Source organism: Rhinoderma darwinii, chromosome 4 (assembly GCF_050947455.1).
Source record: "Rhinoderma darwinii isolate aRhiDar2 chromosome 4, aRhiDar2.hap1, whole genome shotgun sequence".
Taxonomy (NCBI): Eukaryota; Metazoa; Chordata; class Amphibia; order Anura; family Rhinodermatidae; genus Rhinoderma; species Rhinoderma darwinii.
In genome coordinates, this window is record NC_134690.1 from 195,238,620 (window position 1) to 195,252,145 (window position 13,526).

At 42.1% G+C, this 13,526-nt stretch overlaps 1 protein-coding gene across 2 annotated transcripts in view; it reads left to right on the forward strand.

Moving 5' to 3' along the window:
- Window positions 1-13,526, forward strand: part of DDX43 (DEAD-box helicase 43) — a 246,015-nt gene that overhangs the window by 195,827 nt on the left and 36,662 nt on the right. For both annotated transcript variants that reach the window (XR_012883166.1, XM_075862031.1), the window contains exon 14: window positions 3,307-3,445. Coding sequence is in view for 1 of the 2 variants with exons in the window: in XM_075862031.1 (XP_075718146.1) it covers window positions 3,307-3,445 (139 nt within the window). In the remaining variant the exon portion in view is untranslated. The remainder of the gene's footprint in view (window positions 1-3,306; window positions 3,446-13,526) is intronic.

Sequence of the window (13,526 nt, forward strand, 5' to 3'; positions counted from 1 at the left end):
ATTTTCTTGAAAATGTGAGAACTTACTGCTAAAGTTCTAAGCCTTGTAACGTCCTAGAAGAATAAAATCTGTTCAGAAAAAACGATGCAAATCTAAAGTAAACGTATATGGGATGTTAATTAGCAATAATTTTGTGTGGTATAACTGCCTGTCTTACAAGCAGATACATTTAAATTTAGAAAAATGCTAATTTTTCAAATTTTTAATAAAAATTTTGGTGTTTTTTTACAATTAAGTACTGAATGTATCAAGCAAATTTTGCCAGTAACCATCTCAGAATCGCTTGGATATGTAAAAGCATTCCAAAGATATTACCACATAAAGTGAAAAATGAGGCTGTCAGGAAGGTCAAAAGTGGCCAAAGCGGGAAGGGGTTAATCTGTTGAAGCTAATGCAAAAGACACAGGCAGAAAAGCACTCCAAACGAGCGCCACAGGTTTTTTCTGCTTCCTGTTCATTTCAATTGGAGGTCGGAGGTGAAGACCATCAGCCCCCCACTCACAGTAAAATGACCATCAGCCCCCCCCCCCCCCCCCTCCTTTGAAATGTATTTTTGGTGCAACTTTCTAATTACTATTTATTAAAAAAAATTTGCTCTTTCAGATACATCTGATTTTTAGCCTGTATACAGAGCAGCTGTATCTAGTGCTGGAACTTGCATCTGTTAGTTCAACGGTACAGATTGGTTCAGTGATAGCGGGTCTTGCGTGTTTGACACGCAGATTCCACCTGTTATCGACATCTAAATTATTAACTTGGATGTGCTCGAGCCTGCGTGTCAAGGTTCATAACTTAGATGTAATCGATAGCAGGTGGATCCCACTTTCACTGAACAATTCAATCCCGCTGACCAGACGGATTCAGGTGTCAGCACAAAGCCGCTGTACCTGAAAAAGTAAAAATAATTTTTAATAAAAGTTAATTAGGAAGTTGCACCATACATAGCCTTTTAAGCAATTTTCAAATTGACTATTAACCTCTTGAAATTGACTATTAACCTCTTAACGACCAGTGACAGATATATTCGTCACAAGCAGTTGCTGGTTCCCTCTTCGTGACGGATATATTCATCACTGATCTCGTGGGTACTACCACAAGATCCTGTCGGAATCGATGAGATCTCAGATGCGTGCAGTTTAATCCCTTAGATGCCGCGGTCACTATTGACAGTGGCATCTAATGTGTTTGACAGAGGGAGGGGTCTCCCTCTGTCACCCCATCTTCATACCCGCAGTTGCGGAGCACCGATAGGTTTCCATGGCAGCAGGAGGCCTAACAAAGGCCCCCTGGGTCTGTCTTCAACAACTGCCAGAGGCATGGCCTAATAGATTGCCTGTCAGTTTTACACTGACAGGCAATAATGCTTTGGTATACTAAGTTTACATAGCATTATGAGGGTATGTTCACATGGCCGTTTTTCGGGCCGTAAACGCCCGAAAAATCGGAAGCAGAATGCCTCCAAACATCTGCCAATTGATTTCAATGGGAAAAACGGCGTTCTGTTCCGACTTGCACGTAAAAAAACGGCTGTGAAAAAGAAGCGCATGTCAGTTTTTTTTACGATACAGCTTCTATTTACATTTCTATTTCTGTTTACATAGAAGCTGTATCGTGTTCTCCTCCGCCAAATTTGGCAGTGTAGCTGAACACACGGCTCGGCTGAGAGCGGGTTTTGTGTGTCTCTGGCTCACAGAATCCAGCAAATATCAATCACATCTGTGTGTCAGAGACACACAAAACTCGCTCTCAGCCGAGCCATCAGTCCAGCTGAACTGACAGATCGACTGACCCAGAACAACACAGCTTCTATGTATACAGGATACAAAGATGCTGTATCGTATAAAAAAATGTCAATTTGAAAGTTGCTTAAAAATGCATAACACAAAGATTTCATTTAAAAAATAAAAAATAAAATACTTGCAAAGGTGTATATAGCCTTTAAAGCTTAGCGTGAAGTATTTAATAGTTTGATGTGTGGTGTGATTTACGGTCATAAAATGTTACTGCCTGGTTTCATCGTCATTCACTTAACTTTCTTTGCAAACAAAAGAAACCTGTAAGAACAGAAGCTGATGCCATCATTTGCTTTCATAAAAATCCCATTAAATTCAGTGGGGACAAGAAAGTTTTCTAGGGTTTTTCAGTAAAATTAACGGAACAGAATAACATGGAGAATACACCAGTGTCGAAAATACCGAAGTGAAGACAAAAACCTGGGTATTCACCTAATAGAAGAAACTTTGTTTTGAATTTGAGATTTGTATAATAACTTTTATTACAGTTAGGGTATGTTTTCGGCCGTTTTTCGGGCCGTAAACGACCGAAAAATCGGAAGCAGAATGCCTCCAAAAATCTGCCCATTGATTTCAATGGGAAAAATGGTGTTCTGTTCCGACGGGACCGTTTTTGCGCGGCCGTTTTGAAAAACGGCCACGTAAAAAAACTGCTGCGCAAAAGAAGTGCATGTCACTACTTCAGCTGTTTTTTTGGAGCCGGTTTTCACAGACTAGAAAAACAGCTCCAAAGACGCAGCAAAAATCGCGCGTGGCTTAAAAAACAAGTCTGAAAATCAGGAGCTGTTTTCCCTTTAAAACTTACACGTATCAGACATTCTCTGCAGCGGATTTAAAATCTGCTGTGAAAAGCCACAACAAATCCGTGACAGAATTCAGATGCTGCAGATCTGAAAGCTCCAACCACATGCATTGTACTGTAAGGCCTTATTTACACGGACGTGTGCGTTTTGCGCATGCAAAAAACACTGCATTTTTTGCGCGTTGCAGTTCCGTGTGTCATCAGTGTTTGGTGCGTGGCTGCGTGATTTTCGCGCATATGGCATCCTTATGTTACGCGGTTTTGAGATTTAGAAAATGAAATGAAGGAGGTGGTTTTATTTTTCCCTTCATTTCTTGAGCAACTGTTGCGCGAATCACGGGCAGCACACGGAAGTGCGTGCGTGTGATTTTCACACACCGATTGACTTCAATGGGTGCGTGATGCGCAAAAAACGCTGAAGTATAAGATATGCTGTGAGTTTCACGCAGCGGACGCACGCTGCGTGAAAAACACGGAATGTCTGAATGGCCCCATTGACGTGAAACTTGTTCGTGTAAATAAGGCCTAAGATGTTGCAAATTTTTACCAACATGTGAGTTGACCCTTAGAACATTAGTCACTCCAGATTTCAGTGTAATAAATTTGAACGGCCAGGGGGTCTTATGATGATACTGTTCTGTAGTTTTAAATTATGTTTTGCGAAACAATGCCTCTTTACAATCTAGGTAACATATATTTTTTTACTTTTAGGTAAAGTCAGAATATTAATAGCTACGGATTTAGCTTCTCGTGGATTGGATGTGCATGATATTACCCATGTTTTCAACTTTGACTTTCCACGTAACATTGAAGAATATGTCCACAGAGTTGGTCGTACAGGACGAGCTGGGTTAGTAGATTACTTCACAATATGAGAGTATCTAGCACCCACCAAACTTTTAATGAAAGAGGCTCGGTCACCTAGTTATAAGTGCCCTATCTCTTAAATAATGAGATTTTATTTAGAAAAACTCTACTTTCACCAAGTTATGATCGATTTTATCTCTATGCTAATGACTTTCTTAATGCCCAACTGGGCGTGTTTTTACTTTTGGCCAAGTGGGTATTGTGGAGAGAAGTGTATGACGCTGACCAATCTGCGTCATACGCTACTCTCCATTCATGTAATCAGCACAGCGTGTGCTGTCACATACACCTACCGTACATTAACGTTACTGAAGTGTCCTGACAGTGAATAGACATCACCTCCAGGCAGGACGTTCGTCTATTCACAATCCCGACACTTCGGTAACGTTTGTGTGGGACTTACAGCACAGCACATCGAGATCACGTTGTGCTGTCATTTACAGCGTGATCTCGCGGGATTACTCTTGCTGTGCTGTAAGTCACACACAAACGTTACCAAAGTGTCGGGATTGTGAATAGACATTCCATCCTGTCAGGACGCTTCAGTAACGTTAATGTGTGTGTATGTGACAGCACATAGTGATCCTGCGTTGTTCACTATGTGCTGATTACATGAATGGAGAGAAGTGGATGACACTGATTGGTCAGCGTCATACACTTCTCTGATTTTAAATGCTGATTTTGACCCGTTTTGCATACGTTTTTTCTTCCCTGTGTGTTTTAAAAACGGATGAATTTCATTTGTCAATTTTTTGCCACACACTTCCCTCTGTAGATAATGCCACGCAGCCCCTGTAGATAGTTCTACACACTGCCCCCTGTAGTAAATGCCATACACTGCCCCCCCTGTATGTAGTGCCACACATCGTCCCCCCCTGTATGTAGTGCCACACATCGTCCCCCCCTGTATGTAGTGCCACACATCGTGTCCCCCCCCCTGTAGGTAGTGCCACACAGCTCCCCCTGTAGGTAGTGCCACACAGCCTACTTATACATAGCACCCCCATAGATGGCACCCTCCTTTTCCTGAAAATAGCGCCACTGTAGGGGACCGCTCCAGGAGAAGTCCCCAACGTCACTGTCCATATATGGACAGTGCAGTCAGGGACTTCTACTGGAGTGAAATCATCTGCCGCTTTGTCCGGGGATTCCGCTTCAGGAGTAGGGGACCATTCCAGGAGAAGTCCATGATGTCACTGTCCATATATGGACGCTGAAGTCAGGGAATTCTCCTGGAGTGGAATCCCAGGCCACAGCTTCGGCAGCGCTGTGGCCGGGGATTAGGGATTCCGCTCTTACAGGGAGCAAAAAAAAATATTTCTCCTCCTCACATGCACTTCGCACTGAGGAGGAGAAGAGAGCGAGTGGCAGAAAGCATGGCCGTCACTTGGATCACATCCAAGTCGCAGCCGTGCTTTACACGGCCCAATAGACTTCTATGGGGGCCGGGAGAACGACCCAAAATAGGGCATGTTCCAATTTGTGACGGCCCAGTTTACCGAGCCATCAAAAAAATCGGCCGTGTGAATAGCCCCATTTGGGGTCTATTGTTCCTACTCGTTTGTGCCACGGCCGTCAGATGGCCAGGAATCCCAGTCATGTGAAAAGGGCCTCAATGGAGCAGATTTTATCCAAATTCTTGCAAAGGAAAAGTGGAGCAATTGCCTTTAGGAACAAAACGTATTGCTCCTTTGATTTTCTAAAGTGCCTCTGAAAGCTGAGGAATTCGTATGGAATCGAATTGGTTGCCAATAAATCTCATACAATGTATTTTTACATGACTGCACCGGTCCTTCAACAATAAGGCTAGGGTTGTCAAGATACCAGAATTTGGACTTCGATACTGATACTTTTTGTGTAGTATTACGATTCCCAATACCCAAAAAAATCTTTGGCAACAATAAAAAAAAAAAATTCTTCCAATTTTTGATTTGAGGCATATGGTGTGCTGAATTTTGAACCTCCGTGTGCACCATATTAATAGTAATTAACAATCATGTTTCTCACAGTCATAATGGACAACATTGGGCTATTGTATGAGGTACATGATGGGGTTCATTATTATTAGTGTGAGGCACGTGGAGGTTCAAAATTCATAATACCGTGTGCCTCACAATAATAGGTGAAAAATCAGTTTTTGTTTTCTTTTTTTACAGCTTACACATAAATGACACTATAAATTTGTTGTGCAGGTTATTACGGTCGTGACTATACCGAATATGTGTGTATTTTATGTAGACTTTTTTATATTTTTTTATTTTATCCCTTGATGACCAGCCTATTTTAAACCTTAACCTCTTCACGCGCTGCTCCGCAATAGTACGTCCTGCACAGGGCTTGCTTCCCGCATCCAGAAGTACTATTGCGGAGTAGTTCCCGGCGCACACTGTCCTAACTGACAGTGTCTGGGAACCGGGAGGTCAGCTGTCCCCGACAGCTGACGCTCCAGCCTTGCTGGTCAGCGGACCATCGCCGCTGATTTCGGCAATTAACCCCATAAATGCGGCGACGGATTGCCGTCGCCGCATTTAAGTGGTTTGAAGCACATCGGCAGACACCATGAAGTGATCGTGGGGGCTACCGATGCTTGTCGTGGCAATCGGAGGTCAGACAATGACCTCCGGGTTTCCATGTACGGAAGCCTCGGAGGAGCAGCCTCCTGCCGGTCCTCCGAGGCTTCCTGTCAGTGTGACTGTCACGTCGCAATGACAGTTGGAATGCATTACACTACGTGTGTAGTGTAATAGACTTGCAGCTTTGATCGCTGCTAGAGTACAAGTGTCCCCTAGTGGCACAAGTGAAAAAAGATAATAAAAATGCTTTAAAGTGTAAAAATAAAAGTTATAAGTTATATAAACAAATACTGCATTTTTTTCCTATAATAAGTCTTTCATTATAGGAAAAAAAAGTACACATATCTGGTATCACCACGTTCGTAACGACCCCAACTATAAAACTATAGTGTTATTTTTCCCGCACAATGAACACCCCAAAAAAAATCAATAAAAAACGACACCAGAATCGCTATTTTTTTGGTCACCACCCCTCCCAAAATAGAGAATAAAAAGTGATCAAAAAGTCGCATGTACCCGAAAATAATACCGATAAAAACTACAACCCGTCCCGCAAAAAACAAGCTCTTAGGCCTCATGCACACGACCGTAAAAACACCCGTTATTACGGGTTGTAATTACGACCCGTAATAACGGGCTCATAGACTTCTATTAGTCACGGGTACCTTCCCGTTTTCTTACGGGAAGGTGCCCGTGCCGTTGAAAAAGATAGAACATGTCCTATTTGAGGCCGTAATAACGAAGTATAGAAGTCTATGGAGCTCCCGTAATGACGGGTGGCTACGTGTGTGCACCCGTCATTACGGGAGCGTTGCTAGGCGATGTCGGTAAATAGTCACTGTCCAGAGTGCTGAAAGAGTTAACTGATCGGCAGTAACTCTTTCAGCACCCTGGACAGTGAATTCCGATCAGAATATAGAGCAACCTGTAAAAAAAAAAAGACGTTCATACTTACCGAGAACTTCCTGCTTCCTCCAGTCCAGTCTCCCGGCCGTTGCCTTGGTGACGCATCCCTCCCGACTTCCCTGGATGCCGTTTCAGCCCATGTGACCGCTGCAGCGGTCACATGGACTGCCGCGTCATCCAGGGATGTTGGGCTGGATGTGAAGAGAGGGACGCGTCACCAAGACAACGGCCGGTAAGTATGAATTTCTTTAACTTTTATTACAGAAAGGGCTGCCCCTTCTCTCTATCCTGCACTGATAGAGAGAAGGGCTTGCCGATTAGTGCAGTGTAATTTTGCAGCCAAAAACGTGCCCGTAAATACGGGTGGAATACGGGTGACACCGGGCCCGTATTTACAGGCACGGGCCGTAAATACTGGTGCAAAACTGGTCAAATACGTGTGACACCGGACCCGTATTTATGCCAGTATTTACGGGTGGGAAAAAATACGGTCGTGTGCATGAGGCCTTACACCGCTTTTTTGACTGAAAAATAAAAAAGTTACGGCTCTCAGAATATGGTGACACAGAAAATAAATTTATTTTATAAAAAAGTGATTTTATTGCGCAAACGCTGCAAAACATAAAAAAAACCTATATACATCTGGTATCGCCATAATCGTACCGACCTGCAGAATAAAATATAATGGTCATTTATAGTGCACGGTGAACGCCGCAAAAAATAAACTAAAAAACATTGTCAGAATTGCTTGTTTTTGGTCACCCGGCTTGCAAAAAAATGTAATAAAAAGTGATCAAAAAAATCGCATGTATCCCAAAATGGTACCAATGAAAAGTACAGATTGTCCCGCAACAAATAAGCCCTCACACAGCTCCGGTGGTGAAAAAATAAAGAAGTTCTGGCTCCCAGGAATATGGCGATGCAAAATGTGCAGTGTTTTCTAAAAGCGGGTAACATCCGACACCATTTACCAGTGCGACACCGGCCACACATCTATGAATTATTTATTTACCGCATTATTATACCCTATTCTTATGCCCTGATGTTCTCCGCACAGATTACATATGCCCCCACATTATAAACTGAAATACCAGCGAAACCCCAAACAGAAAAACTACCAAGCAAAATCTGCACTCCAAAAGCAAAATGGCGTCCCTCCCTTCTGAGCCCTGCAGCATGCCCAAACAGCAGTTTGTGCCCACATATATGGCATCGCCATACCCGGGAGAACTCGCTTAACGTTTTATGAGGTATTTGTCTTCAGGGGCACAAACTGGGCACGACATATTATACACTAAAATGGCATATCAGTGGAAAATTGCAATATTCACACCATCCGCTGTGCATTAACCCCTTTGAGCACTATGACTTAATAGCACGTCATGGTGCCGGGGTTAATGTATGGAGCGGGCTCACGTGCTGAGCCCGCTCCATACGCTGCGGGTGTCTGCTGAGTATTACAGTTGACTCCCGGGACTAACGGACAGGAACAGCGATCGCGTTGTTACAGGAGTCTGTGAAAATAACAATATACTGCAATACATTAGTATCGCAGCATATTGTACCCGCGATCCAATGATCGCGGGACAAGTCCCCTAAGGGGACTAATAAAATGTGTAGAAGAATTAAAGTTATTAGTAGTGAGAAAAAAGTTTAAAGTTAAAAAAAAAAAAGCTTTTCCCATTTTTCTTCTAAAGTAATGTAAAAAAAATAAACAAAATTGATATCGTTACGTCCGTAAAAGGCCGAGCTATTACAATATACCATTATTTAACTCGCACGGTGAACACCGTAAAAAACGTAAATAATTTAAACCGCCAAAATCGCTGTCGTTTTTACCGCACGGCGAAAGCTGTAAAAACGAATACCCCAAAAAATGGAATCAGATTTTTTTCCTATATTCCTATATTTTCCTGTTTTTTTTGTGTTTTTTTTTCAGTTTCACGGTACTTTTTATGGCACTTTAAATGGTATCGATAGAAAGTACAATTCCTCCCGCAAGAAATAAACTCTCACATCACTTAAGTTATGGCTCTTGGAAGGCGGGTAGTGAAAAACGAAAATAAGAGAGCAAAAAATGGATCAGTCCTGAAAGGGTTAATTCATGTCTAATGAAAAAAAATGTATGACCACATGTGGGGTATTTCCGTACCCGGGAGAAATAGCTTTACAAAAATTGGTTGTTTTTCTCCTTTATCCCTTGTGAAAATGAGAAAATTCAACATTTTAGTGGAAAAAAATTGTGATATTTAATTTTCTCCGCCTAATTCTAATAAATTCTGCAAAAGACCCGTGGAGTCTAAATGGTCACTATACGCGTAGACAAATTCCTTGTGGGGTGGTTCCAAAATGGGGTAACTTGGGGTCTTCCACTGTTTTGGTCCCTCCAGGGCGTTGCAAAGGCGGCATGGCACCGAAAAAATCAAGCAAAATCCGTGCTCCAAAATCCAAATTGCGCTACTTCCCTTCTGAGCCTTGCTGTGGGTCCAATCGGCAGTTTATTAACACATATGGGATATTGCCGTAATCGAGAGACATTGCTTTACATATGTTGGGGTGCATTTTCTTTATTATTTCTTGTAAATATTAAAAATTTCTATGTTTTTTCAGAAAAAGGTAGATTTTCATTTTTACAGACTAATTCTAATAAATTTAGCGAAAAACCTGTGCGGTCAAAATGCTAACTGTACACCTAGATAAATTCCTTGAGGGGTGTAGTTTCCAAAATGGGGTAACTTTTTTGGGGTGTTTCCACTGTTTTGGCACCACAAGACCTCTTCAAACCTGACAAGGTGCCTAAAATATATTCTAAAAAAAAAAAGGTCCAAAATCCACTGGGTGCTCCTTTGCTTCTGAGGCCGTTTCTTCAGTCCATTATCACACTAGGGCCACATGTGGGATATTTCTAAAAACTGCAGAATCTGTGCAATAAATATTGAGTTGCATTTCTCTGGTAAAACCTTCTGTGTTCCAAAAAAAAATGTATTAGAAATGAATTTCGGCAAAAAAAAAAAAATTTGTAAATTTCACCTCTACTTTGAAACGCCTAAAGGGTAAAAACACTTTGTGAATGCTGATTCGAATACCTTGAGGGGTGCAGTTTTCAAAATGGGGTGACTTCTGGGGATTTTCTAATATATAAGGCCCTCAAAGTCACCTCAGAACTGAACTGGTCCCTGAAAAAATAGCCTTTTGAAATTTTCTTTAAAATATGAGAAATTGCTGCTAAAGTTCTAAGCCTTGTAACGTCCTAGAAAAATAAAAGGACGTTCAAAAAACGATGCAAACATAAAGTAGACATATGGGAAATGTTAACTAGTAACTATTTTGTGTGGTATTACTATCTGTTTTACAAGCAGATGCGTTTAAATTTAGAAAAATGCAAATTTTTGTAATTTTTTTCTAAATTGTGGCGTTTTTCAGAAATAAATACCAAAATGATCGACAAAATTTCTTCACTAACATAAAGTACAACATGTCACGAGAAAACAATCTCAGAATCGCTTGGATAGGTAAAAGAATTCCAACGTTATTACCACATAAAGTAACACATGTCAGATTTTAAAAAAAAATCGGATGGGTCCTGAAGGGGTTAATGACCAAGCCATTTTTTACGTTCTTCGATTGTCGCATTCCAAGAGCTACAATTTTTTTTATTTTTGCGTCTACATAGCTGTATAAGGTCTTGTTTTTTACGGGACAAGTTGTATTTTTTAATAGCACCATTTTGAGGTACATATTATTTATTGATTAACAGGTTCCCGACCGCTGGCTGTATATATACGGCCAGCGGTCAGGGTCTCTGAAGTCCGCCGTATAGACTAATTACGGCGGCACTTCAGAGACTGTGCACGCGCGATCTCGTGCACACAGCTCTGTGCCCTGGCTGTTGCTAACAGCCATGGGCACTGGGCAGAATGTCGGGGGCCAATCTTTTGGCCCCTGAACATGTGATCGCTGTGACAACCAATCACAGCGCTCACATGCATTTCTGCGTATAAAACAGTGTGCACGCGATCGCGTGCACACAGCCCTGTACCCACGCTGTTACCAACAGCTCTGGGCACTGGGCAGAGTATCAGGGACCAATCTGATGGTCCCTGAACATGTGGTCGCTGTGAAAACCTATCACAGCGACCACATTTGTTTTATTTTGACACTTCTGGCAGTAAATCTCCTGCCTCTTTTCTTCTCCTCAAACATTGTTTCAGTTTGAGGAGAAGAAGAGACTCGAGAGAATTGCTGCCAGAAGAATACAGTGAAAAAAAATACAGTTACACTCTAAAACATTCTCTGTATAGATAGATTTCTATCTATCTATCCATCTATCTTTTTTTCTATCTATCTACCTTTCTTTCTTTTATTCTATTAGAATAGGCAGGTAGGGAGTATATAATTATATATATATATATATATATATCCATATATATATAGCAATAGCAGTTTATTTTTTTGTTAGCGGTAGTGTAGATCTATATACCAGTTAGTTTGTGTGTTTTATAAAAAAAATAAAAAAATTGGTTGTGTTAGTGACGTTATGGCGAGGAAGTTGTTTGCTGTGGTCTGAGTCGGAGACCGCATCAGAGATGGCGTCAGAGATGGAACCTGTTTTGGGCAGTGACGATGACAGCGTCACTTCAGGTTCATCTTCAGGGGACGTTCTCCCTGATGCAGTTGAAACTGCAGAACATGAAAGCGCAGGGCCAAGTAGAGCTGTAGCACGGGGACAGCCTGGTCCCTCCAGTCCAGGCTCTTGTATGGACACCTGCCCCATCTTTTGGGCCTAGAATCCACGGATTTACTGCCACTCCTGGCATAACCGTGGACAATACAAATTTTGTCCAAATGGATTACTTCCATTTATTTATAACGGACGACATCCTAAATCAGATTGTCCACGAAACAAATTTATATGCCACGCAATATATAAGGCAGAAACCTTCATCCACCCATGCCAGAGATTGGACGCCCACCAATTAGCAGGAATTAAAAAAAAAATTTGGGGCTCACCCTAAATATGGGTATTGTCAAAAAGCCCTCCATTAGGTTTTACTGGTCAACAAGACCCGCCCAAGCCACCCCAGTATATTCTGCAGTAATGCCCAGGTCTCGTTATGAGACAATAATGAGGTTCCTCCACTTCAACGACAACGCACAGGCCCCCCCAAGTACCGATGCAAACCGGGATCGGTTGTTCAAAATAAGACCGCTAATAAATCCCCTGAATAATTTATTTCTGCAACTCTACACCCCTGAGCAGAATGTAAGTGTGGACGAATCCCTCCTCAACTTCCATGGCAGACTTAGCTTTCGCCAATATCTACCTTCCAAAAGGGCAAGATATGGCGTTAAGCTTTATAAACTGTGCGAAAGCGGGTCAGGATATACCACCGCCTTCAGGATTTATGAAGGGCGGGACCGCTCAATAAATGTTCCTGGATGCCCCCCTGATCTTTCCACCAGCAGCAAAATTGTGTGGGAGATAATGCATCCTCTGCGTCACAAGGGGTACCACCTGTACTGCGACAATTTTTATTCCAGTGTGCCCCTGTTTAGGCATTTGCATGCTACAAGGACTGGGGCATGTGGTACCATGCGCAAAAACCAAATTAGTTTTCCACAGCAATTAGTGGGGAAGCGCATGGTAAAGGGGGACTCCTGTGCTTATGCATCTGAGGAATTGCTGGCGGTGAAGTTCAGGGATCGCAAAGACGTGTATGTGCTAAGCACGATTCATACCGCAGGAACAGTGGCAGTGAGGGAAAGAGGGGCAACGTCGGACAAGCACAAACCAGTGAGCCTGTCCGAATATAACAAGTACATGGGGGGGGGTGGATTTAAGCGACCAGGTTTTACAGCCCTATTTAGTAAAGCGAAAAACAAAAACCTGGTACAAAAAAGTGGCCATTTATCTTCTACAGGTGGCCATCCACAATTCATTTGTGCTCTATAAAAGAAAAAACAGAAGCAGACACATACCTGGATTTCCAGGAGAAAATTATTGAAGGCCTCATTTTTGATGTTCAGGACACCAGAGAATGCCCCCAGTCTGAGGATGTCACGCGACTGACTGAAAGACACTTCATCAGTCGGATTCCCCCAACACCAACCAGAAGCAACCCCCAGAAAAAGTGCCGCGTCTGCAGAAAAGACGGGCACCGCAAAGATTCCCGATATTTCTGTCCCTCATGTCCCTCGCAACCAGGCCTGTGCATTGAGTCATGTTTTAAAAAATACCACACTGTTCTGCATTATTAGATTTTAGTTAATTTGTTGAAAATATATTTGCCCTACATAACTTTTTTATTTTGCCCATGATTTTACTCCAAGGGTGAGGGAGGGAATGGGTGGGGGGTGGATGTCATGTTTGCATGTTTTCTAAAGTTCATCTGCAATTTCTTATTTTAGAAAACCCAAAAAAATAAATTCCCATTATACCCCTAGATGAATATTTTGGGATTTCTGCTTCAAGAGCAGATATTTTGTAAGTATTATAGCAACTCTGAGTTTTGTAAAACCAGCTTTGAAAAAAAGCGATTTGTGAAATAAGCTTCTTCTATCGTCCGCCCTCCTACATCTCTATGT